The 24,586-nt window shown below is 36.8% G+C and overlaps 1 protein-coding gene and 1 pseudogene across 1 annotated transcript; both read left to right on the top strand.

Moving 5' to 3' along the window:
• Positions 1 to 712: 712 nt before the first annotated feature.
• Positions 713 to 1,152, top strand: LOC110540702 (large ribosomal subunit protein uL24-like; annotated as a pseudogene).
• A 20,026-nt stretch (positions 1,153 to 21,178) lies between these two features.
• LOC110540700 (olfactory receptor 2T1-like) lies at positions 21,179 to 21,850 on the top strand. The gene has a single exon (XM_021627452.2). It carries the CDS (start codon positions 21,179 to 21,181, stop codon positions 21,848 to 21,850), a length of 672 nt encoding a protein of 223 aa, XP_021483127.1.
• Positions 21,851 to 24,586: the final 2,736 nt, after the last annotated feature.

The following is a 24,586-nucleotide window of genomic DNA, read 5'->3' as shown; positions in this document are numbered from 1 at the left end:
AGAGAATGGAGCAGCAAGCACAGGAGCTGAGCAGATCTGTATAGGCCCAACCCCTGTGCTTGCTGTTCCTCTGTGTATATATTACAGCTTCCAGTTTAGTGTTTTCAAGGGACTCCTGAGTGTGTGAACCAGTGAGTCTCTGATTCTGGCACCTGATATTGGGTCTCCTTCTGTTGGTTTGTCTTGTCAAACTTCAATGTGATGGGGTTTTGTTGTTGTTTTATCTTATCATTCTTTATTTTGTTTCTAAAAGGATTTTTAAAGGCTCCTACGAGGTGAGCGACACAGTATATTTTGTCAAGAAATTCCCAAATGAGTGCAGCACATTCAAGCTGGCTTAAGCTGTTACTCAAACATGGCCCTGGTCCAGCCTCTCATGAACTGGATTTGGAACTTTCTTCATTATATATTTATGGTAGCATAGCAAAGTAAGAAGAAAAAAATTATCATCATCCCTTCTCACTCAGGATATGGCAAAATCGCCTACCTCAGGGCAGCAAGATGGCTCAGTAGAAAAAGGCATCTACAACCAAACCTGATGACTTGAGTTTGATCTCCAGAATCCACATGATGGAAGAAGAGTTATCCTGTCACTTATACATACCCACAATGGCACACATGTGCACATGTAAATACTGTAAAATAAAAAAATATTGGAGTGTTTGGCCGCCTGTCGTGGATAATCTGCAGCCATCCATGCCTAGGCGCCAAGATGAGGTTCAATCCCTTCGTGACCTCTGACCGAAGCAAGAACCACAAGCGGCACTTCAGTCCACCTTCTCACATCCGGAGGAAGATCATGTCTTCCCTCTCTCCAAAGAGCTGAGACAAAAGTGTCATGTTCGCTCCATGCCCATTCGAAAGGATGATGAAGTTCAGGTCATCCGAGGACACTACAAAAGCCATCAGATTGGCAAAGTGGTCCAGTTGGACAGGAAAAAGTACGTCATCTACATTGAGCGAGTACAGCGGGAAAAGGCCAACGGCACAACAGTCCACGTGGGTATCCACCCCAGCAAGGTAGTTATCATCAGGCTAAAGCTGGACAAAGACCGCAAGAAGATCCTGGAGAGGAAAGCCATGTCTTGACACGTAAGAAAGGAAAAGGGCAAATATTATAGGGAAGAAGCCATGGAGAAGATGCAGGAGTAGAGGCCTCTCACACAACAGTCATTAAAGACTGTTCCAAAAAAAGCACTTTCCTGGGTACAAGAGAAAAATGTAAGGGACTATGGCCTAACTCACAACATTAAAATCTTTTATACCCATTTGGAAAGAAACGTATTGAAAACACAAAAGCATGTGTTGACACTTGTGTTATTCATCTTAGTCATTCTGATGGGTGTAAGGTGGAATCTCAGGGTTGTTTTGATTGCATTTCCCTGATGACTAAGGACGTTCAACATTTCTTTAAGTGTTTCTCTGCCATTCGATAGTCCTCTATTGAAAATTCTGTATTGGATTACTTGACTTGTTGCTGTTTAACCTCTTGGGTTCTTTATGTATCCCGGATATTAGCCCTCCATCAGATATAGAGTTGGTGAAGATTCTTTCCCAATCTGTAGGCAGTCGTTTTGTTTTGATGACAGTGTCTTTTGCTTTACAGAAGCTTTTCAGTTTCATGAGGTCCCATTTATTGATTGTTGCTCTTAGAGCCTGTGCTGTTGGTGTTCTGTTCAGGAAGTTTTCTCCTGTGCCAATGAGTTCAAGGCTCTTCCCCACTTTTTCTTCTAGCCAATTTAATGTGTCTGGTTTTATGTTGAGGTCTTTGATCCACTTGGACTTCAGTTTTGTGCAGGGTGATAAGTATGGATCTATTTTCATTTTTCTACATGTAGACATCCAGTTGGACCAGCACCATTTGTTGAAGATGCTATCTTTTTTCCATTGTATGGTTTTGGCGTCTTTGTCAAAAATCAGGTGTCCATAAGTGTGTGGGTTTATTTCTGGGTCTTGGGGAACCCTCCTCCACTGCTGGAGGGAATGTAAACTTGTACAACCACTTTGGAAATCAATCTGGAACTATCTCAGACAATTAGGAATAGTGCTACCTCAACATCCAGCTATACCACTGCTAGGCATATATCCAAAAGACACTCAAGTATACAACAAGGACATCTGCTCAACCATGTTTGTAGCAGCTTTATTTGTAATAGCCAGAAGCTGGAAACAGCCCAGATGCCCATCAACTGAAGAATGGATGCAGAAATTGTGGTACCTCTACACAATGGAATATTATTCAGTGATAAAAAAAAAAAGGAAATCGTGAAATTTGCAGGTAAATGGTGAATGGTGGGAACTGGAAAGGATCATCCTGAGTGAGGTAACCCAGAAGCAGAAGACACACAGGGTATATATTCACTCATAAGTGGATACTAGACATATAATATAAGACAAACATACTAAAATCTGTACACCTAAGGAAGCTAATCAGGAAGGAGGATTCTGGCTGAGATGCTCAATCCCCATTCAGAAAGGCAAAGAAGATGGACATCGGAGGAGGGAGAAAACAGGGAACAGAACAGGAGCCTACCACAGAGGGCCTCTGAAAGGCTCTACCCTGCAGGATATTGAGGCAGATGTTGAGACTCATAGCCAAACTTTGGGCTGAATACAGGGAATCTTATGAAAGAAATGGGAGATAGTAAGACCTGGAGAGGACAGGAGCTCCACAAGGACAGCAACAGATCCTAAAAGTCTGGGCACAAGGGTCTTTTCTGAAACTGATACTCCAGCCAAGGACCACTCATGGAGATGGCCTGGAACCCCTGCACAGAGGCAGCCTATGGCAGTTCAGTATCCAAGTGGCCTCCATAGGAATGGGGACAAGGATTGTCTCTGACATGAACTGATTGGTTTATTTGTTGATCACCTCCCCGCAAGGGGGAAGCAGCCTTACCAGGCCACAGAAGAAGTCAATGCAGCCACTCCTGATGAGACCTGATAGACTAGGTTCAGAGGGAAGGGGAGGAGAAGCTCCATTTTCAGTGGACTGGGAGAGGGACACGGGTGGGGAAGAGGGAGAGTGGGATTGGGAGGGGAGGAAAGAGGGAGGTACGGGGGGGATACAAAGTGAATAAACTGTAATTAATAGAAACATAAAAAAGAAAACACAAAAGCATTGCTTGTCACAGTTTACAAATGTATATAGTGTTATGTTTAGTCGAAATTCATAATTACTGTATATAGAGCACAGTAGGACCATCAGGCAGGTATTTTTTTTGAAACACAAGTCTCGGCTGTGTATTAAAAAATAACAACTATATAGAACATTCAGCTAGATGTCCCTAGGTTCTAAGTGAAACATATGCCTGAGCCATTCAGAATTTACAAATAAATAAAAATGAAAAGGTCAGCGTTGACCTTTCTTCCTCACTGTTTCTAAGTCTTTGAAATAAGCTCAGGAAATATATGCAGGTGGCTTTTTGATTAATTTGATGGGGGTGCATTCATGGAACCAATTTACAAGTGATTTGCAGGCAAGCTGGCATTACTGAAATAAACGGTGCTATTACTATGATTTATGCTAGTATTCCAAACACAAATGATAAAGTGAAATTTACAGTCCTTAATTACCCCTGTGAAGAATTGGGAGGGAAAAGAGGAGCAAAGATTGGCAATACGGAAACTTGTCAGTGAGGCAGGATACAAAAATCTATTTTTTTCTTTTAGAAAAAAGGTATTGTGTAAAATTAGCCTTACTATATTGTTATCAATTCATTGGTGGACAGAAGGGAGTTCAAAAACTAAAACAAATGATCATAACTTAACCTTGAAATGTCAGAAGCACAGCTTAAGAAAACACCTAACAAAGTGTATCCTGAACTTACAGAACAGCAAGGAGGTGATGAAATACAACACTGCTCATTATTTTGTGTCAGAAACTAAGACATACTTTGCTCTTTAAAGCCTTTCTAGAGTATTTCTTAAACGCACTATAACAGAGTGTGGGAAAGCAAAATTTTTTTTCTCTTGTCCCATCCGTATGTGATTAGCACCTACAGTCTGTTCTGCTCTTCAGTGACATTACAGAGATACTATTATCTATGTGATGCTAACAAAGCTGTACAGTGGGTAACTTATTCTGAGAGTAGCATCTCAATCATTGCTGTTTTCAAGAGGCTGAGGATAATGTGAATGACTCTGTTGGCTGGGCCCATGGACCTCTCTCTTCATCTTCCCTCAATGCCTGCTTCCCTCAATGCCTGCTTGCATGGTCTACTTTCGGTCACTACTGAAATACCTAAGATAATCCCCTCCCCTCCCCTCTCCTTCCCTCCTCTCTCCCAAGAAGAATAGGTTTATTCCAACTCTTTGTTCCATGTGTTCCAACCTTTGGGCAGTTCTCTGTGTTCTGGCACTTGTCCAATAGTAAGAGAGAATCCAATGGCAGAGAGTGAGTAGGGGAACAAAGCTGTTCATCTCATTGTGGCTGTAGGCAGGGACAGAGTACAAGCTTAGATTCCAAAATCTCCTTAAAATCATGCTCTCCAAAGGCCTAGATTCCTTCCAGTAGGGCCTCATCTCCTAAAAGTTCCACAGTATCCCAATATGGGAATGAAGTCTTTATCACATGGCTTTTTAGAAGATCTATCCAAACTACACAGCACAACCTTGACAATGCTGGTGGTTTATTCCTGACACACAGTCTCTTGGTTGACTGGCTACTATAAGGAAATGCCTAGGGTTCCAATGGATCTGGTACTCACTCTTGCAGGAAGTCAATCCCTCTGTTTCACAAGAGTAGTCATTCATATTATTTACTGACTGATTTATAGTAGAACTCCAAAAGGTGGTATAACACAACAACTGGTTTGGATATGGCAGTCAAGAGAGATGGAAGACTCAAATATAGCAGATGTTTCTTGTTTGTCCAATTTAGAAAATTATACTTCAACTTTAGGAATCAAGAAGTTACCACCAATGATAAATTTGAAGTCTTAGGTAGTCATCATATCCATCATGTCCTTTGGAAACAGGTTTGGAATATTAAAGCTTCTAATAACAATTATTTCTTCATGGAAATCTTTAGACTTTCTGATTTTATGAGCTCCATTCTACAACTTCAAGTTAGTTTTTAAATCCCTGAAGTCTTGAATGAGTTCATGATAACCTGATTGTGTATAACCACACAAAAAGTTTTAAATTAAAGTGCACTACACCAATCTTTAGTTTCCATAAACAAGAAACTAATATTGAAAATATCCTGTTTCCCTTTAGCCCTAAGTAAAAGAACATGACCTAAGAAGCATTTTTCACTTGTATAATTTATTTTAATAAGTGTAATGTCATTTCAGAATGATCATTGTAGTACAGGAGGCATACAATAAGATACCAGATAACAAGCAATTTTCCTGGAATAAGTCTGGAGAATGTGCCAGGAATGGATTTGTGTAACAGATAAAAGAAGTAGTGCATGTCTATAAGTCAATATTTTCTAAAAACAAAATAAACATTATTTCTCTGTGGTGGCACTGCTTTGATATGGTTTTCATACACGCTAAACATTAGGTCCTATATTCAGAGATATCTTGTACAAAGGTTTTTATGCTGCATAAAGATAAAGGAGATACAGAGAAATTTTCTAATAGTCTCCCACAAAGGAAGGTAAATATCTGACTTTTCTTTGAAGGAGTTTTAAAATGTGTTACCTCTTACAAAAACAATTCCACATGAAATGACAGATGATAGTACCACTAACAATTCTGTCAATTTTTTAACTGTTACACCAATTGATTAAAAGGCATGGTATGTGGACACATGATACTTATACACTAAAGACAATGGTTTGTCTAAAGAAATCAAATGTGGAAGTTCAGTGATCTACTTTGGCATAATTTTACACAATGGAATGTAGTCATCAAAACAGGACTATTCTATGGTGGCTATTTCTCCTGTAACTTATGTTTCATGTCAAGGTATAAGTAGTATTTGTGTTACAATAAAACCTCTTTTTGGATTAAAAAAAAAAAAGAAGTTACCACCAAAATCTAAAAACTGAATCATCTCAGAAATATTACGTTTTAAAGACTGATAAGAGACCTGCTCACAGGTCACCTAGACAATATCACTACATGTGTGGGATTGAATTTCTAGATATCTTGGATCCAGACAGATAAATTTAGGAAAAAAATAAATGTTGCATACATGGGTTAGAATAAGACAGGCATAGTTAAAATTCCAAGAACAATGATCAAAGTACAAAAACTCTTTAAATGTTGTATTTAATTGACAAAGAAAATGAAACCAAGTAGTAGATTAAATTATAATATTAAAAAAATTATAATCCCACAAGTGTATAAACTATCTTAGTAATCCATGATTCCTTTCCACTTAAAAATGTGTCTCCTAACCAGGTGTGGGGATCCAGCTTGATTTGGGTGTTTTTGCTTGGATTCACAACTACCACACCTGCCCTGGAGCACTCTGGATTTCTTTTCCACAGTTTCCCAGAGTACTATGAGTAGACAAAAGCATTATTACCCTATACGTGGAGCTTTATCAGTGGACCCTGATGCCATCAGCAGCCAGTATCTGTCGTGTCTTTAATAATATTATAGGTTGAGATTAGCAAGGAACATTCCGACTAGGATGTCATTGCTCAGCCTTCTTCTGGCCCAGCTTGTAGAGACTCCCTGGCTTGATGTTATTCATGACCATGCTTCCCCCATGCACTCCTAGATCTGTCTGGTTTTGTTTGTCTTGCAGAATCTCATGACCAGTCCCCATATGCTCTGGGATTGTGTTTTCCACACACTGGAATATTATAAGGTGAGAAAAAAGACATAAAGATAAGCCCCTTATCTTTATATACAAAGGAGTTTACACCTTTGTATATAAAACTTCCATAAACCCAGATAGATTTTTATTTTATCTTTGATTTGTTCTCAAAAAGTCTTAAGAGCATGTGGACATTCACAGCCAAGCAGGTTCTCTAAGCCTACTTCACATCAACTCAGACTGTTCCATACTCAAACTGTTCCATAAAAGATATTTTTAATAAACTTTTCTACATTTAAATAATTTCCTTCTAAGATTATATATGATCATTTAATTTCACATCTTCTTTAGTGATCTCCTTGTTTCTACTCTGGAAGTTTTACACTTTTACATTGAGCTTTTCCAAGCCTGAATGTTACCTGTATTGTGACAGCATCCCCTAAATACTTTTCCATTTTCCTCATTATATTTTCATCATCATTCTTACAACATACCACAAGAGGTTTGAAATTTTCTGTTTCTTGTCACTTATAAGTGTTTTCATCAATATTTAATATTAGCTACTTGAAGGCTAACTTGATGTATTAAAGATTATACTAAGTGCCTGACATTCATTATATCATTTCATAATCTTTGAAAAACTTTCAATTCAGTGGTTTTATTTTCTCTAATTCAGTTAAAGACACTAAATAAGGGAAGGTTAAGTCCTTATTTCAAAATCACACAGAAAGTAAGCAATAGAGTTTGCATTAAGTGGTGACTTTAATGTTCATCGTAATGCTTGTGGAAAATCTATTGAATTATAATAGATGTACTTTAAAAGTATATCTATTGTTAACTAATATATTTCCATTATTTAACCACTATACAAAATGAATTCTCATTAGAGACAGCAGGTGTCAATTTGTCAATGCCAGTTCTAATTTAAAAAGATAAAATTCAGACATATTTTGTTCCTTCTTCCGTCATTACTTCATACTTTTATCAATCACTATCCCATTCCCAAAAGGCCCAAGCATTGTTTTAATGAGTCTTTCTCTCTACCATCCCCTGTGTTATTTTTTTCTACCATAATTACTCTGAATTTACCTTTATTGACAGACAATGATAAATGTGCATAAGAGCACACATTTTGAAAATACTCATTAATTTTCATTAGTCACATATTGTAGAGTTGACTTTTGTACAAGTATTTTTTTAGCAAATGTAATGTATTATGACTTCAAAATACTAATATATAAATTCTAGCTATATTATATTCAGACTGTATTATTGTACATGTACATATATTAATCTATGCACTGGTAGTATTAAAGTCAGCATATATATGTATATATGTATACATATGTATATATGTATAAGCATATATACATATCAGATATTTTTATATATACATGAAAAATATGTTTACACTTATACATTATAATAATACAAAACAAGTAGTATATACGGAGCTCTAAGGTAATGCAATGTATATATTGATTCTCTACTACATTCCTTTCATCACTTTTCATAACTGAAACATTAGTTGCATTTATATCTTCTTGAACACTCTAGCAAATGAGCTCACAATTACATTTAAAAGAAAACTGAAGTTGTTACCACACCATGCATATGATGCCTTCTCTGGAAATTTCTGTCTAATGTGATAGCCACTAGCCTTAGTTGGCTATTTAAAATAAATTAATTATAAATAAAAAAGTTAGACCTTCAAAGAAGAGCTAGCTCCAATACTCTTCAAACTATTCCACAAAATAGAAACAGAAGGAACATTACCAAACTCATTTCATGAAGCCACAGTCACCTTGGTACCTAACCCACACAAAGACCCAACCAAAAAAGACAACTTCAGACCTATCTCTCTTATGAACATCGATGCAAAAATACTCAATAAAATACTTGCAAACCAAATCCAAGAACACATAAAAGATATCCACCATGACCAAGCAGGATTCATCCGAGGCATGCCAGGTGGTTCAACATATAGAAATCCATCAATGTAATCCACCATATAAACAAACTGAAAAAGGAAAGCCACATGATCATCTCCTTAGATGCCAAAAAAGCATTTGACAAAATCCAACACCCATTCATGTTTAAAGTCTTGGAGAGATCGGAAATATAAGGCACTTAGCTAAACATAGTAAAGACAATATACAGCAAGCCTATAGCCAACATCAAACTAAACGGACAGAGACTGAAATCAATTTCACTAAAATGAGGGACAAGGCAAGGCTGCCCACTCTCTCTGTATCTCTTCAACATAGTACTTGAAGTCCTAGCTAGAGCAATAAGACAATTAAAGGAGATCAAGGGCATACAAAAAGAAGTCAAAAGTATCACGATTTGCTGATTATATGATAGTATACATGAATGATCCCAAAAAATTCAACTAGAGAACTCCTTCAGCTGATAAACACCTTCAGCAAACTGGCTGGATACAAAATTAACTCAATAACAACAACAACAACAACAAGTCAGTACCATCCTTTATATGAAAGACATAAGGGCTGAGAAAAAAAATTAGAGAAACTATACTCTTCACAATAGCCACAAATAATATAAAGTACCTTGTTGTGACTCTAACAAAGCAAGTGAAAGACCTGTTTGAAAAAACTTCAAGTCTCTGAAGAAAGAAATCGAAGAGATATCAGAAGATAGAAAGATCTCCTATGCTCATGGATTAGTAGGATTAACATAGTGAAAATGGCCATCCTACCAAAAGCAATCTACATATTCAATGCAATTCCCATCAAAATACCAACACAATTCTCTACAGAACTTGAAAGAACAATTCTCAACTTCATATGGAAAACAAAAACAAAAACAAAACAAAACAAAAAACAGAATTGCCAAAACGATCCTGTACAACAACAGATCATCTGGAGGTATCTCCATCCCTGATCTCAAGCTCCACTACAGAGCAATAGTAGTAAAAACTTCATGGTACTGGCATAGAAACAGAATGGTGAATCAATGGAATCAAATAAAAGATCCAGAATTAAACCCACACACCTATAGATACTTGATTTTTTACAAAGAAGCCAAAACCATACAATGGAAAAAAGACAGCATCTTTAACAAATGGTGCTAGTCTAATTGGATATCTACATGTAGAAAAATGCAAATAAACCCATACTTATCACTTGCACAAAACTAAAGTCCAAGTGGATCAAAGACCTCAACATAAAACCAGACACATTAAATTGGCTAGAAGAAAAAGTGGGGAAGAGCCTTGAACTCATTGGCACAGGAGACAACTTCCTGAACAGAACACCAACAGCACAGGCTCTAAGAGCAACAATCAATAAATGAGACCTCATGAAACTGAAAAGCTTCTATAAAGCAAAAGACACTGTTATCAAAACAAAACGACTGCCTACAGATTGGGAAAGAATCTTTACCAACCCTATATCTGAGAGAGGGCTGATATCCAGGATATATAAAGAACTCAAAAAGTTAAACACCAACAAGTCAAGTAATCCAATTAAAAAATGGGGTACAGAGCTAAATAGAGAATTTTCATTGGAGGAATATTGAATGGCAGAGAAACACTTTAAAGCTATGTTCAATGTCCTTAGTCATCAGGAAAATGCAAAACAAAATGACCCTGAGATTTCACCTTACACCTACATCAGAATGGGTAAGATCAAAAACTCAAGTGACAACACATGCTGGAGAGGATGTGGAGAAAGGGGACACTGCTCCATTGCTGGTGGGAATGTAACCTTGTACAACCACTCTGGAAATCAATCTGGTGCTTTCTCAGACAACTAGGAATAGTGATTCCTCAAGACCCAGCCATACCACTCCTAGGCATATATCCAAAATATGGTCAAGTACACAACAAAGACCATGTTTGTAGCAGCTTTATTTGTAATAGCCAAAACCTGGAAACAACCCAGATGCCCCTCAACTGAGGAATAGATACATTAATTGTGGTATATTTACACAATGGAATACTACTCCACATAAAAACACAGAAATTATGAAATTTGTGAGCAAATGACCAGATCTAGAAAAGATAATCTTGAGTAAGGTATCCCGGAAGCAGAAAGACACACATGATATATATACTCACTTATAAGTGGATATTAGACATATAATATAGTATAAACATACTGAAATCTGTATACCTAAAGAAGCTAAGCAAGAAGGAGGACCCTGGATTAGATGATCAATTCTCACTCAGAAAGGCAAATGGGATGGACATTGGAAGAGGGAGAAATGAGGGAGCAGGACAAGAGATAACCAAAGATAGAGTCAAAGGCCTCTGACTCTATCCAGCAGGGTATTGAAGCAGATGCTGAGACTAATAGCCAAACTTTGGGCAGAGTGCAGGGAATCTTATGAAAGAAGGGGGAGACCAAAAGACTTGGAGGGGACAGGAGCTCCACAAAGAAAGCAACTGAACCAAGAAATCTGGGCCCAGGGGTCTTTTCTGAGACTGATACTCCAACCAAGGACCATGCATGAAGATAAACAAGAACCCCTGCACAGATGTAGCCCATAGCAGCTCAGTATCCAGGTGGGTATCCTAGTAAGGGGAACAGGGACTGTCTGTGACATGAACTCAGTGGCTGGCTTTTTTTTATCACCTCCCCCTGAGGAGGGAGAAGCCTTACCAGGCCACAGAGGAAGACAATGCAGCCAGTCCTGATGAAACCTGATAGACTAGGGTCAGATGGAAGGGGAGGAGGAATTCTGCTATCAGTGGATTTGGAGAGGGGAATGGGAGGAGATGAGGGAGGGATGGTAGGATTGGGAGGGAAAAGGGAGGGGACTTCAGCTGGGATACAAAGTGAATAAAATGTAATTAATGTAAAAAATAATAATTTAATTTAAAAAATAAAATAAAATAAAAATTAAATTTAAAAAATAAATTAAAAAGTTAAAATTCAGTTTGCCAGTTTTACTACTACATTTCAACTGTTAAAATTTATTTAGGACTAGTTATTACCATCTTATAGAAAGCATACAGAGAACATTTTTCATTGTTGTGGAAATTTCTACTGGGCAATACTGATTCAGGAAATCCAATATCCTAAAGACAATTCCTACGTCCATCTTTTGGATGTCTCTGAAGATTATTTTTTTCTTCTGACCCTTTTTCTTCTGTTATGCTAAATTTAGGTTTTATTAACTTTCTACAATCTACCTCTCTGCCATAATAGTACTGGGAATACTGTGTACTGTGGGATTTAAATATCAGTGCTCACAGATTGAAAGTTGCCTGTTACTTTCTGAAAACAATAAATGTTGAGTACCCTCCCTGTCATTTCTCCATCCTCCTAAAAATCTTAATGTAAAGACATCTCTTCAAAGAAGCTTTTCTAAGAGAGAGTACAACTACTATAAATTTCAGTGATAAAACTATTTGTTCCTTGTTGAGGATTTTGCTTCTGGAGTTGGAAAGGAACTTAGTAGTTTGGGTTTTCTTGTTGTTTTTGTTTGTTTGTTTGTTGTTTATTCGGATTTTTTTTTTGGTCCTTTTTTTGGACAAATTATTTTAGCTAAAAAAAAAATTGTTTTTCTGCCACTGTCAGCATTTTGTATCTGAGTTTGTTTCTTTTCTTGGATTTCTTATTTTTTAGCTATTCTGGAGCCATTGGGACACATGTGCAAAGAGCAAGCCAAGGGACCTATAATAAATAGTAGTACACAGATGAAAATTGGCCAAGTTGGATGAAGGCTCTATGTTGGGTGAATGTTTTCTCTGGACTGAAATGTCTCCACCTGGAGGGAGTGAGGAGGCTCTTGAAGTTCACATATAAGTCATCACCTTACTGAATTTCATGAGGTTTATGAAAATCACAAAAACTAAGAAGGCTCTCAATATCTATGAGTCCTCTCCTCAAGCTTAAATAGGCATTATATAGTACCTTGGGTGGAAGAGAGCTTCAGTGGTATAGCCAGGTTGTACAGGCAACAGCAGTGATATAGTTCTCATTGATTAGTCATTATCCAGATTGATGTGGGATCCTGGGTGATGCAGCTGAATGAGTCTGTAATTACCCATGTTTCTGTAAATAATCCCTCTAGCCCAACCTGAGAAGAACCATATGGGAGAGAGCCAATCCCTGACACTATTAATGATACTCAGCTATTTGAAGACAAGAGCCTAGCATAAGTGTCCTCTGAGATGCTCCACCCAGCAGCAGATCAAAACAGACACAGAGTCCCATAGCCAAACATTAGAAGGATTTGGGGAATCTTGGGGAAAAGTTGAGGGAAAGATAGAGGGATCCAAAGGGGACAAGAACTCCAAAAGAAGACCAACAGAGTCAACTAACCAAGGCTCATGGGGGCTCACAGGGACTGAACCACCAACTGAAGAGCGAGCATGAACTGAACCTAGGCCCTTTACACATATGTAGCAGATAGGCAGCTTAGTCTTCATGTGGGCTCACTAAGGCAGGGGCTGTCTCTGACATGGACTCCATTGCCTGCTTTCCAGTCTTGATCTCCTAGTGGGAATGCCTTGCCTGGCCTCAGTGGAAGAGGATGCAGTCAGTCCTGATGCGATCTGATGTGCTGAAGTCGGTTGGTGATGGGGGGACTCCTTTTTTTTTTTTTTTTTTGAGGAGTAGGAATCAAGGAGGAGAAAAAAGGAGGGAAAGAGTTTTGTAACAAAGGAGGGAGGTGGATATGATCAGGATGTAAAATTAATAAGTAATAATAATAATAAAATAAATGCTAATAAATGTACTGTTTTCCAACCCTGGTTTGGATGAAATTGTTTCTTTGATCTGTCTGGCTTTTTCAATTTGAGTTCAATAGAAACCAGTTCTCTGGGCTAGAGAGATGGCTCATAGGTTAAGCGCACTGGCTGCTCTTCCAGAGGTCATGAGTTCAATTCCCAGCAACCACATAGTGGCTCAAAAACATCTATAATGAGATCTAGTGCCTCTTCTAGCATGCAAGTCCTACATGCAGACAGGACATTGTCTATGTCATAAATAAATCATTTTTAAAAGAGAGAAAAAAAATTCCCCAGGAAAAGTCACATAACATAACACACTAATCTTGGCTTTATAGGCACAGACTCTAGAAAGAGATATCCATACTTAAAGACACTAAAACACAAAATTTCAGTCATATACATTTGTTCAAAATTCTATTCATTCAATTGTGTTGTGCTATTGAAAATGAATACCAACACACCAGCCTCATCCTTTTCATAAAACTAATTGACCTCCAGAGCAACCCTTCAAAAACAAATCAAATTTATCTAACAATATACATGTGGTAACTTATTGTGAGTACTATAATGTTATGAAGCTGTATGATGTTTTAGAAGTTTTAACATTAATTTTCATATGCCGAGGAAATGTTCAATCTGTCTCTGTGAGGAAAAAAAAAACATACGCATTTAAAACTATTTGAAAAACAAATTGTTCTAAACCCTTAATAAAATTATCCTAAGAAAATCTGATCGCCTCAGTTTTAGTTGAGGAATATACATGGTGAAATAAATTACAGCAACTAAAATGAGCAAATCATTTCAGAACATGACTTTGAAAAATACTTAACTGTTTCATATATAATACAAGTATTATAATATATAATTATATATTAGTATATAATAATTATATTGTTATGTTATATTATATTATGTGCTGTATATTATATTATGTACTATATATTATATATCATATAATACATGTAATAATATATATATATATATAATGTTTGTGGTCCACCTCATTTGCATTTTTCACTTTCTGATTCAGTTACCTGTAGCACCCAGGGTTACATATCATCCAAAATATTAAACAGAAAATCTCAGAAGTAAGCAATCCAGAAGCCTGAAATTTCATGGCAATCTGAGTAGTGAGAATAGCACAAGGCATTCTAATACTGTGTCTTTGTTTGGTGCAAGACTTGAGCTGTCCCTTTCTCTGGCATACCTGTGCTGTTTCAGTCACTTACTAACCATCCAGAATGTCAAATGACCTGCTTAGAATCACAAAGGTGTGCTCAGCTTTCCACTTCATCTCAAGCATCCCAAGAAGCGGGCAGGATAGTAAGGTATTTTCAGAGAGAGAAAGCCAATCTCACTTAATATTTAAGTGTATTAGAACTGTTCCATTTTATCATTAAACACTGTTAGTTACTTACTAATTTAGATATAAATTGTTATTTGACAAATATACTTTGTAACATGAATTATAAGCAAATTTGCTCATTTACAGACTTATTAATTTATAAATGCATTTACTAATTTATAAATTTATACCTTATAAATCAGTGGTTCATTCACTTACATTTTTATCCAGTAAACTATTTGAGACACTATGAAAGACCAAACCTAAGAATAATAGGAATAGAAGAAGAATCCCAGGTCAAAAACACAGAAAATATTTTTAACAGAATTATAGAAGAAAGTAACCTAAAGGCCATGCCTATAAAGGTATAAGATTTTTACAGCACACTAAATAGATAGGACCAGAAAAAAAAGTTCTAAACCATATAATAATCAAAACACTAATAACACAAAAAAGAAAAAATATTAAAAGAATTACACCCAACTTCTCAATGAAAAGTCTAAAAACCAGAAAGGCCTGGGCACATATCCACCTTCCCGATGGTGAGTGCTCTCTGTCACGAACAACTCCACATTTGGCTAAGGCCGAGGATCTGGCTTGCTTCCATGTATGTGGACCTATCTGCATTGCCCCCGTGGCACGCCTGGGTTGGCTACCCAGAGGCTATTTAAGCTGTGGGCTGGCTTTCCCCGGGGTCCGAGGATTGTTCAATGTTCCTGAATAAACTGCATTGAAAAAAAAAAAAAGAAACCACAGATGCCAGCCATACCCAGGAAATTTTTCAGTCACCATAGATATTTTTCAATCACAAGATATTTCATGACAAAGTTAAATTTAACAACATCTGTCTACAAATCCATGCATACCAAAGACAATATAAGAAAAACTCAAACCCAAAGAGTTTAACTACACCCAGGAAAATACAGGCAAGAACTAATTTCACATGAGCAAAAACTAAAAAAGGGAAACACACACAGAGAGTATCCAAAACAACAAACTAATGGAATTAACAATTATAGGTTATTGAAATCTCTCAAGATCTCTGGACTCAGTTCCTCAATAAAAAGACAATGACTGATAAATAAATGTGAAAACAAGATCCATCCTTCTGCTGCATACGGAGAACACACCTCAACATCAAAGATAGATATTACCTCAGAGTAAATGTTTGGAAAAAGATTTTCCAAGCAAATGGACACAAGATGCATTTGTGTAGCTATTCTAATATCTAACAAAATAGACTTCAATCCAAAATTAATGAAAAGAGAACAGGAAGAACACTTCATCCTCATCAAAGTAAAACTCCACTCATATGAGGACATTTCCATTCTTAACATCTATGCCCGAAATGCAAGGGCAGCCACATTTGTATAAAAAACATCAATGAAGCTTAAATCACACATCAAACCTCATACATTAATAGCAGGAAACTTCAATACCCACTCTCACCAATGTACAGATCATACAAACAGAAAATAAACAGAGAAATAGCAACATAAATAACAGACATTATGAACCAAATGAACCCAGCAGATATCTACGGAACCACAAACCATCCAACCACAAAATAACACACCTTCTTCTCAGCACCTCACAGAACTTTCTCCAAAACTGACTACATACTCAGTCACAAATCAAGTCTCAATAGACACAAGAAAATTGAAATAACTCCCTGTATCCTATCATACCACCACAGATTAAAGCTGGATATCAACAACAAAAGAAACAACAAAACCCTACACTCATGGAATCTAAACAACTCTGAATAGTACCAAGGCACATATAAAGAAATTAAAGACTTCCTAGAATTCAATGAAAATGAATGCACAACATACCCAAGCTTATGGGCCACAATGAAAGTAGTATTAAGAGGAAAGTCCATAGCACTAACTGCCTATATAAAGAAATTGGAAAAAGCATATGCTACCAACTTAAAATAATACTTGAGAGCTCCAGAACAAAAAGAAGCAAACACACCTAAAAAAAGGAAATGGCAGGAAATAATCAAATTGAGAGCTGAAATAAATAAAAAAACAAAGAGAACAATAAAAAGAATCAATGAAACAAAGAGTTAGTTCTTTGAGAAAATCAACACAATAAACAGATTCTTAGCCAATCTAACTAAAAGTTAAAGAGAGAATATCCAAATTAATATAAACGGAAAAAAAGTGAACGTAACAATGGACAACAAAGAAATGCAAAAACAAAAACAAAACCAAAAACTGTACTCTACCAATTTGGAAAATCTAAAAGAAATGGATAATTTTCTCAATACATACCTTTTACCAAAGTTAAATTGAGATCAGATAAACAGTATATACACATCTATAATGCTAAGGAAATAGAAGTAGTCATTAAAAGTCTCCCAGCCTCTTCCCCCCCCCCAAAAAAAAAAAGCCCAAGGCCAGATGGTTTTATTACAGAATTCTACAATGAGTTAATGATAGTACACTTCAAATTATTCCACAAAATAAAAACAGAAAGAACATTGACAAATTCATTCTATGAGGCCATACTCACCTTAATAATCAAACCACACAAAGATTCTACAAAGAAAAATAATTACAGACCAATTTCCCCCATGAACATTGATGCAAAATACTCAGTAAAACACTCACAAACAAAAGCTAAGAACAAGTCAAAAAGATCATCCACATGATCAAATAGACTTCATCCAAGAGATGCCATCTTCAACCATCGTTGGATGGTTCAACATATGAAAATCTGTCAACGTAATCCATCATATGTACAAACTGAAAGAAAAAAAATACATCTCACTAAAAAGCTTTTAATGAAATCCAACACTCTTCATTATAAAAGTCTTGGAGAAATCAGGGATACAAGTGATACACCTAAATATAATAAAGGCAATTTATAGCAAGCCAACATCAAATTAGATGAAGAGAAACTTAAGGCAATTCCACTAAAATCAGGAACAAGACAAGGCTATCCACTCTCTCCATAGCTATTTAATACAGTACTTAAGGTCCTAACTAGAACAATAAGACAACTAAAGGAGATGAATGGAATACATATTGAAAAGGAAGAAGTCAAATATCACTGTTTGCAGATTACATGATAGTATACATAAGTGACCCCAAAAATTCTACCAGAGAACTCCTACAGCTGACAAATACCTTCAGCAAAGTGGTTAGATCCAAGATTAACTAAAAAAAAAAAAAAAAAAAAAAAATTAGTAGCCCTCCTACATACAAAGAGAAAGAAACCAGGGAAACAGCACCTTCACAATCACCACAAATAATATAAAGTATCTTGGTATAACTCTGACCAACCAAGTGAAAGACTTGCATGACAAAAACTTCAAGTCTTTGAAGAAAGAAATTGAAAAAGATACCAGAAGATGGAACGATCTCCCACACTCATAGATTGGTAGGATTAATATAGAAAAAAAAATCCATCCTACCAAAAGCAATCTACAGATTTGACACAATCCCCATCAAAATTCCAACACAATTCTTTATAGACCTTTAAAGGACAATACTAAACTCCATATTGGGGAGGAAAAAAAACCTTTGGCTAGAAAAAAACTACCATGGAAAGACTAGATGGAAAAAAAATGTTCTGATAATATAAAAAGCAAAACTTGGTCAAATATACAGTAAGTGTACAGAAATAATCTTCAAGAACATGTAGGAAGTTGCTTTCTAGAAATGCACTTGTAAATGGTATTGGACTTGCACCATTAAACCTCCAAATGAAATATGAGTAATGTGCTTCTCCAATGAGACAGGAAGAGGAGTTTCTAACTGAATCAAAGTTTAAAATAGAGCCCTGAAAGTCTCTTCTATGTCTGATGTTTTTAATTGCATGTTGAATGTGTAAAAGAAAGTTGGGAGAGATAGTTGGAAGGCACACAAGAAATAAATTAATAAATAGAGAATTAAACACAAACGGGAAAAGGAAGGGAAACAGAAATGAAAGATAGATAACTTTTAGAACTAAGCCATTTATAATCAAGGAATAGAATACTAGAAAATAAGAATGTGTAGAAAATGCTATAAATTTTATAAAATTAAAAAAAAAATCTCTCTATGTTCTCTGCTCCTAGGAGTCTCTGCTTGAATTCCCCTCATATCCTCAGAGGAGCTGATCCTGACTTAGGTCTCCAGCTTGTCACAGACATGTCCCTACCCTCAGCTTCTCTTTTCCCTACAGGCCTCTTTCCTCTTGTCCTTGCTCTCCTCAGGTCTGATTGCCACTCTGTTAACTCTCTGTGGCCCCTCTCCTACCTTGTTCCCTCTCTTCAGCCCTTACCTTTGTCTGTTCTATCTTCTCTTCCAAGTGAGATTTATGCATCCGCACTTGGGTCCTCCTTATTACTTATCTTTTAGTCTGTTCCTCGTTCTGTGCTTATCTTGTACTGTATGGCTAAAATCCACTTATAAATGAGTACATACCATGTGTGTCTTTCTGGGTCTGGGATACCTCATTCAGATGTGCAAGGATAAAGATAGAGCAGATAGAACAGAGATTGAGGGAATATCCAACCAATGCCTGACCCAACCAAAGACCCACCCTATTGGAGAGTGCCAATCCCTGACACTGTGAATGATGCTCTGCTAGGATTGCAAACAGGAGCCTGTCAGAGTTGTCCTCAAAGGTTCTATCCAGCAGAGCCTCAAAACAGATGTTGAGACTCACAGCCAAACGCTGGGTGATGAGTAGGGAGTCTCATCCCTACTCATGAGAGAGCAATGGGAGAAAAGAGAAAAGAACCCGGAAGTGACAGGAGCTCCATAAGAAAAACAACAGAGGCAACTAACCAGGGCCCCGAGGGTTTTGCTGAGACTGAATCATCAATCAAGAGCCATGCCTGATCTGGACCTAGGCACCCTACAACGCTATAGCAGATGGGCATCTTAGGCTTCAAACACAGGACACAGACTCACTTCCTAGCTTTTATATCATGTTCCCCTGGTGGGACTGCCTTGACAGCCCACAGGGGAAGAAACATTCAGTCCTGACACAACTTGATGAGCTGGGATGGATGGGAAATAGAGCTCCCCTTTTTTGAGGAAAAGGGGAGGAGAAAGGGAGGAGAGAGAGAGAGAGGATGAGATTTGGAGGGGAGGAGGGAAGGGGCTACAAGAATGTAAAGTGAATAAAATAAATAAATGAAAAAATGTCAAATGGCTTGCTTCATCCTTTAAAAATAACAAACAAAATGTTTAAGGATGTAGAGATTAAGATTGATATTCAGAATACAGAGATTAAAATTATGTCTCATAACTTCAAGATTAATTTAATTAGAGTTGAAAATCCCTTTCATTCATCATTTACAACAGCAGTTTTAGACTTCTTGATTGATTCTTGTTATACTAATGAAGTAATTTTACTCTCCTAATTTAAAACAGGCTGTCTGTTGATTTTTGCCATGCTCATATTTATGGCCTCGATCCTGTCACTTTGCAAGCAAATTAGTTAATGGCTCTCTTCAGTTTATTAGTAAGTTTAATTAAAGCAAATAAGGTAAAGAACTATAACTCACCCATCTTTGTGGTATTTCTACTACCTAACACAAAGCCATTATTACAAAGTGAGTAGAGATACTTTTATTCAGTAATGATTTACTGAGCCTTTTTTCTGATGTCCCAATGTTCTGGGCATAGGAAGAACACAGTGATATGGTTTAAAATGTGGGCTTCTCAGTGAGAGAAAGAGTCTGTGTTCAAATCCCTGACCTGTTATTTACTATGCTCAGTTTTCTCAGCTATAAAAGAAGCAGAATAATCACACCTCCTTTCCAGTTGAAGATGAAGATAATGCATACAGATTCCTTAGATACCTTGCTACATGCTCAACAGTAATAAGCCAGTTGCATAGTCTCTATAACATATTCTAAACTGCTTTAGTGGCACATCAACTCTGTGATCCCAGGATTTGAAGCACTAAAAACCTCAAGGCTATGCATCAAGACCCTGCTTCAAAAGAGAAAAAAAGAAAAATTATTTTTAATACAACCATAACCCCCACAACATAAACACATTAAATAAAAGCTCTATGAGGGAAGAAGTCTTGCTATTTTATTTCATTATTGTATACCTGTTATCTAAAATAATGCCTGTAGCAGCTATTTTCAATTCCATTTCATTAATTTCTTCTTGATCTTAGTTTCTTTACGTCTACTGATTTGGGAGTTTGCTGGTCCCTGTTTTTACAAGGAAGGTACCTTGGTAAGCTATTTGAGATCTCTGATTTTTTACAAGAGACAAGTAGCTATAAACTTCCCTTTTGGAATACTCTCATTGTAGCCCAGAGATTTTATTTATTTTTTTTTTAATTTTGACTATTTTCTTTTATTGAGCCCATAGGTTGTAGTTTTAACTTTCTGGAAGCAACACCATTTTGTTTGGAAAGTTTTACATTATATCGGCAACATCATAGGATCAATGGAAGGGTACAACACATCATCCACTGACTTTACTTTTATGGGGCTCTTCAATACAGAGGAAACCTCAAGCCTTGTATTTGCCACCATCTCTGTCATCTTTCTTACTGCCCTGGTGACCAATGGAATCATGATCTTTCTGATCCATACGGACACTCACCTCCACACCACAATGTACTTCCTCCTCAGTCACCTGTCCTTCATCGACATGATGTACATCTCAACCATTGTGGCCAAGATGCTGATTGACTATCTGCTAGGCCAAAGGACCATTTCCTTTGTGGGATGCACAGCTCAACACTTTCTCTACCTCACCCTTGTGGGAGCTGAGTTCTTTCTTCTGGGCCTCATGGCTTATGATCACTATGTGGCCATCTGCAATCCACTGAGGTACCCTGTCCTCATGAGCCGCCGAATCTGTTGGATTATCATAGCAGGCTCCTGGTTTGGGGGATCTTTGGATGGCTTCCTCCTCACCCCAATCACCATGAGTTTTCTCTTCTGTGGTTCACAAGAGATTAATCATTTCTTCTGTGAGGCACCTGCTGTGCTCAAGTTGGCATGTGCAGACACAGCCCTCTATGAGACAGTGATGTACGTGTGCTGCGTGCTCATGCTGCTGATCCCCTTCTCTGTAGTTATCTCGTCCTATGCCTGGATTTTATTATGGTGAGTTTTTTTTAATGGTCATTTGATTTTTCTCAATGACACATTTATCATTCAGTAGCACATTGTCCAATTTTCATGCATTTGTGTATATTCTGTGGCTTCTCTAGCTGTTAAAATCTAGTTTTACCACATGGTGATCAGGTAAAATGCATGGACTTATTTTAATTTACATTAAATATTTGAACTAATTGAATTGTATATATAAGACTTCATTGTCTAAAAATAGAATGAAAAGAAAAAAATGCAAACAAATAACCTAAAAGACTCTCAAGACTCAGGAGGCAAAAACATGAAGATCCTGTAAATCAGATGAGCCTGTACTCTTTGAAGAGTCTATTAAATGGAAACTGACAAGGGGAAATAGAGAAAAACGAATAAAGGAAGAGGGAGAGAAGAAAAAAGAGAAGGAGGAGGGTGGAACAGAGCTGCTCTCCTAAATTGACATCGAGTGCTAAGTAAAATCTTGTTCTCATTTGGCATGCACCAAATGCTTAGGGAGTGCTAACCAATTGTTAAAGAAAGACTTTATTGTATACCCATATCTTTTCTATAGTAGATATTAGAACTACAAAAATATCTCCCTTGCCTTCCAGTGGCTCATAGTCTAATGGGAAATACAGCGCTGCGGAAAAAGAGTTTGATAACGCCTTCATAGAAGTCCTTAATAGATGTATCAGCATGTATCATGGGGAGAGTGCTTAGTGCCAGCAAAGACTTCACAGGACATTTAGGAACAGAACCAGAAATGTGTATGTTAGAATAAGAAGAAATTGCATAAGAAAAAGCCCAGAGCCATGTGAGAGCCAAGGGAGGTGGGATGTGAATGGAGCATAAGGAACAACAGGAGTTGAGGAATGCTGGGAAAAGAAATGCTCACAGGAGGCATGCTGATCAGGAGGGTGACACTCAAATGCATGCTGGGAACCATGAGCAACACTGGGAGCAATTAAGTAAGAAAGTTGCTGGTGAGATTGTTGTTGTAGAAAAACTGCTTTGAGGCATATAAGGAAGAACAAAATCCTAAGAAATTGAAATCTTATTTAAAGTGTCTTTTTCTATCCCAATTTTCCCTAACAACACTGGAAAGCTTTTATTTCCAAAGCTATAGTCTTCATTTCAAGTAGTTCTTATCTAATGTTGTAAAAGAAAGGGATCTGAAAGAACTAAATTGAAGTCAATTCAATAAAACTCTTTATTCCCTTTCTGTAACACAATACTCCTTGAATCTCCTAGTGCTAGATGTGTTCATGATGTCTAGATTATTCATTTCTTATTATGTAAAGAAAATTAACCAAAGTGATTCTGACAGAGGGAGAAGCAAAATTTAGAACCAAGAACAAGTTACTGTAAGCATTGAATGATATAGGTTTAAGCAGCCACTTAGAAAATGATCCCATCACAAAAATAAGAGAAATTTGCCTCCATAAAGGTTTGAAACGCCATCCATTCAGTAGGAAGACTGTTCTTTTGCTCCTAAACATTCTCAATTTGTGTCTCTCATTGAGCTAGCTTTCCTCAGAAAAGCCTTGCAATAATTTTAGTGTATTATGCTGATTTTCCCCTTCTTCATAAACAGATTATGCTCTTTTTAATATCCTAACATGATCAAAGGCATTCCTGTGGTAACTTGAAAATTTTCAGAAAACTGTCGCACCTTTAAAAATTCAAACCACCAAAGTAATAATAATTTAAAAGGTGAAAAATTCAAGATGCTTTTTCATATAGTTTAGAAATATCAAATGTCAACAAAATATATAGGCTAAAATAAACAAATGAGAACAGACACCTTTTCCTAAATTCTAGTATTCAAAATATGAAAATTCTTCAGAGCTTCATATCTTACAAAATACTTCTTACATGTAAAGTTTATGTTCAAAAAAAAAAAACCTAAAAATATCACACAACATACAGGTATTAAGCATACAGGTGTTAAATGACTGATGTCATGATGATGTCAACACTTTCTAAAATGGTTCAATGATTTATGATACCCTCAACTGCTTAAATCTTAATGAAACTTCCATGTGACGCCGGCAGTATGAAGTGCAGAGTTTGACCTGATGAGCTGATTTTTGTGAGGTATGTATTTAGCTGTCCCGTTTTTAAAGGGAGAAGAGTTTAGTGCTCTGGGTAGTAATGGGTTTTCCCATAGCTAGCCCTGCCACGGACATTCTAACATTCCACATCGCAATTTTAGAGGGAATATGTTGCTAGATTGCAGCCTTTTCAAACACATATTTTGTTGAAAAAACTTGTCTGTCTGTAGGACAATCCCCTATAATGTTCAAGTGAAAATAGGAACCCAAGCGATATTAGAGTCAGGGCTGGGCTGTACCAGAGAAGGAAAATTTATTTCTAGGTTGCACTACCTACATCTGCGAGAGTTAGAATGAGTTGGACAGTTACATTGCGTCAATAGAATCAAAGTAAATACGCAGTCTTCACACTTGACTGATCCTCCTTGCTATGTTATTTCTTTTAAGCACAGAATTTTGCTTTTTTTTTTCTCAGCCTTTTTTTCAAATGATCAACCCTATCTATTCCTTACTTTGGCTATATACAGAATCTGAAAAAGATTCATTAACTCACATAGATTTTTGTAGTCAACTCTTTGTCCTTGTAATGAACACATTTAAAGTTATGCTGGACATACACTATTACTATGGATTATGATTTTTAAAGTATTTTAATTATAGGTAGACAGAAAAACCTTAAAGTCAGACTACTAGTGTCATTGTCC

The sequence above is a fragment of the Meriones unguiculatus genome, chromosome 2 (genome assembly GCF_030254825.1).
Source record: "Meriones unguiculatus strain TT.TT164.6M chromosome 2, Bangor_MerUng_6.1, whole genome shotgun sequence".
In the NCBI taxonomy this organism is placed as follows: Eukaryota; Metazoa; Chordata; class Mammalia; order Rodentia; family Muridae; genus Meriones; species Meriones unguiculatus.
Note: the sequence above shows the minus strand (reverse complement) of the source record. Positions and strands in the feature narration are given on the sequence as shown.

Coding starts and splice junctions, on each gene's coding strand:
- LOC110540700 (XM_021627452.2), top strand. CDS start 21,179: ATGGAAGGGTACAACACATCATCCACTGACTTTACTTTTATGGGGCTC.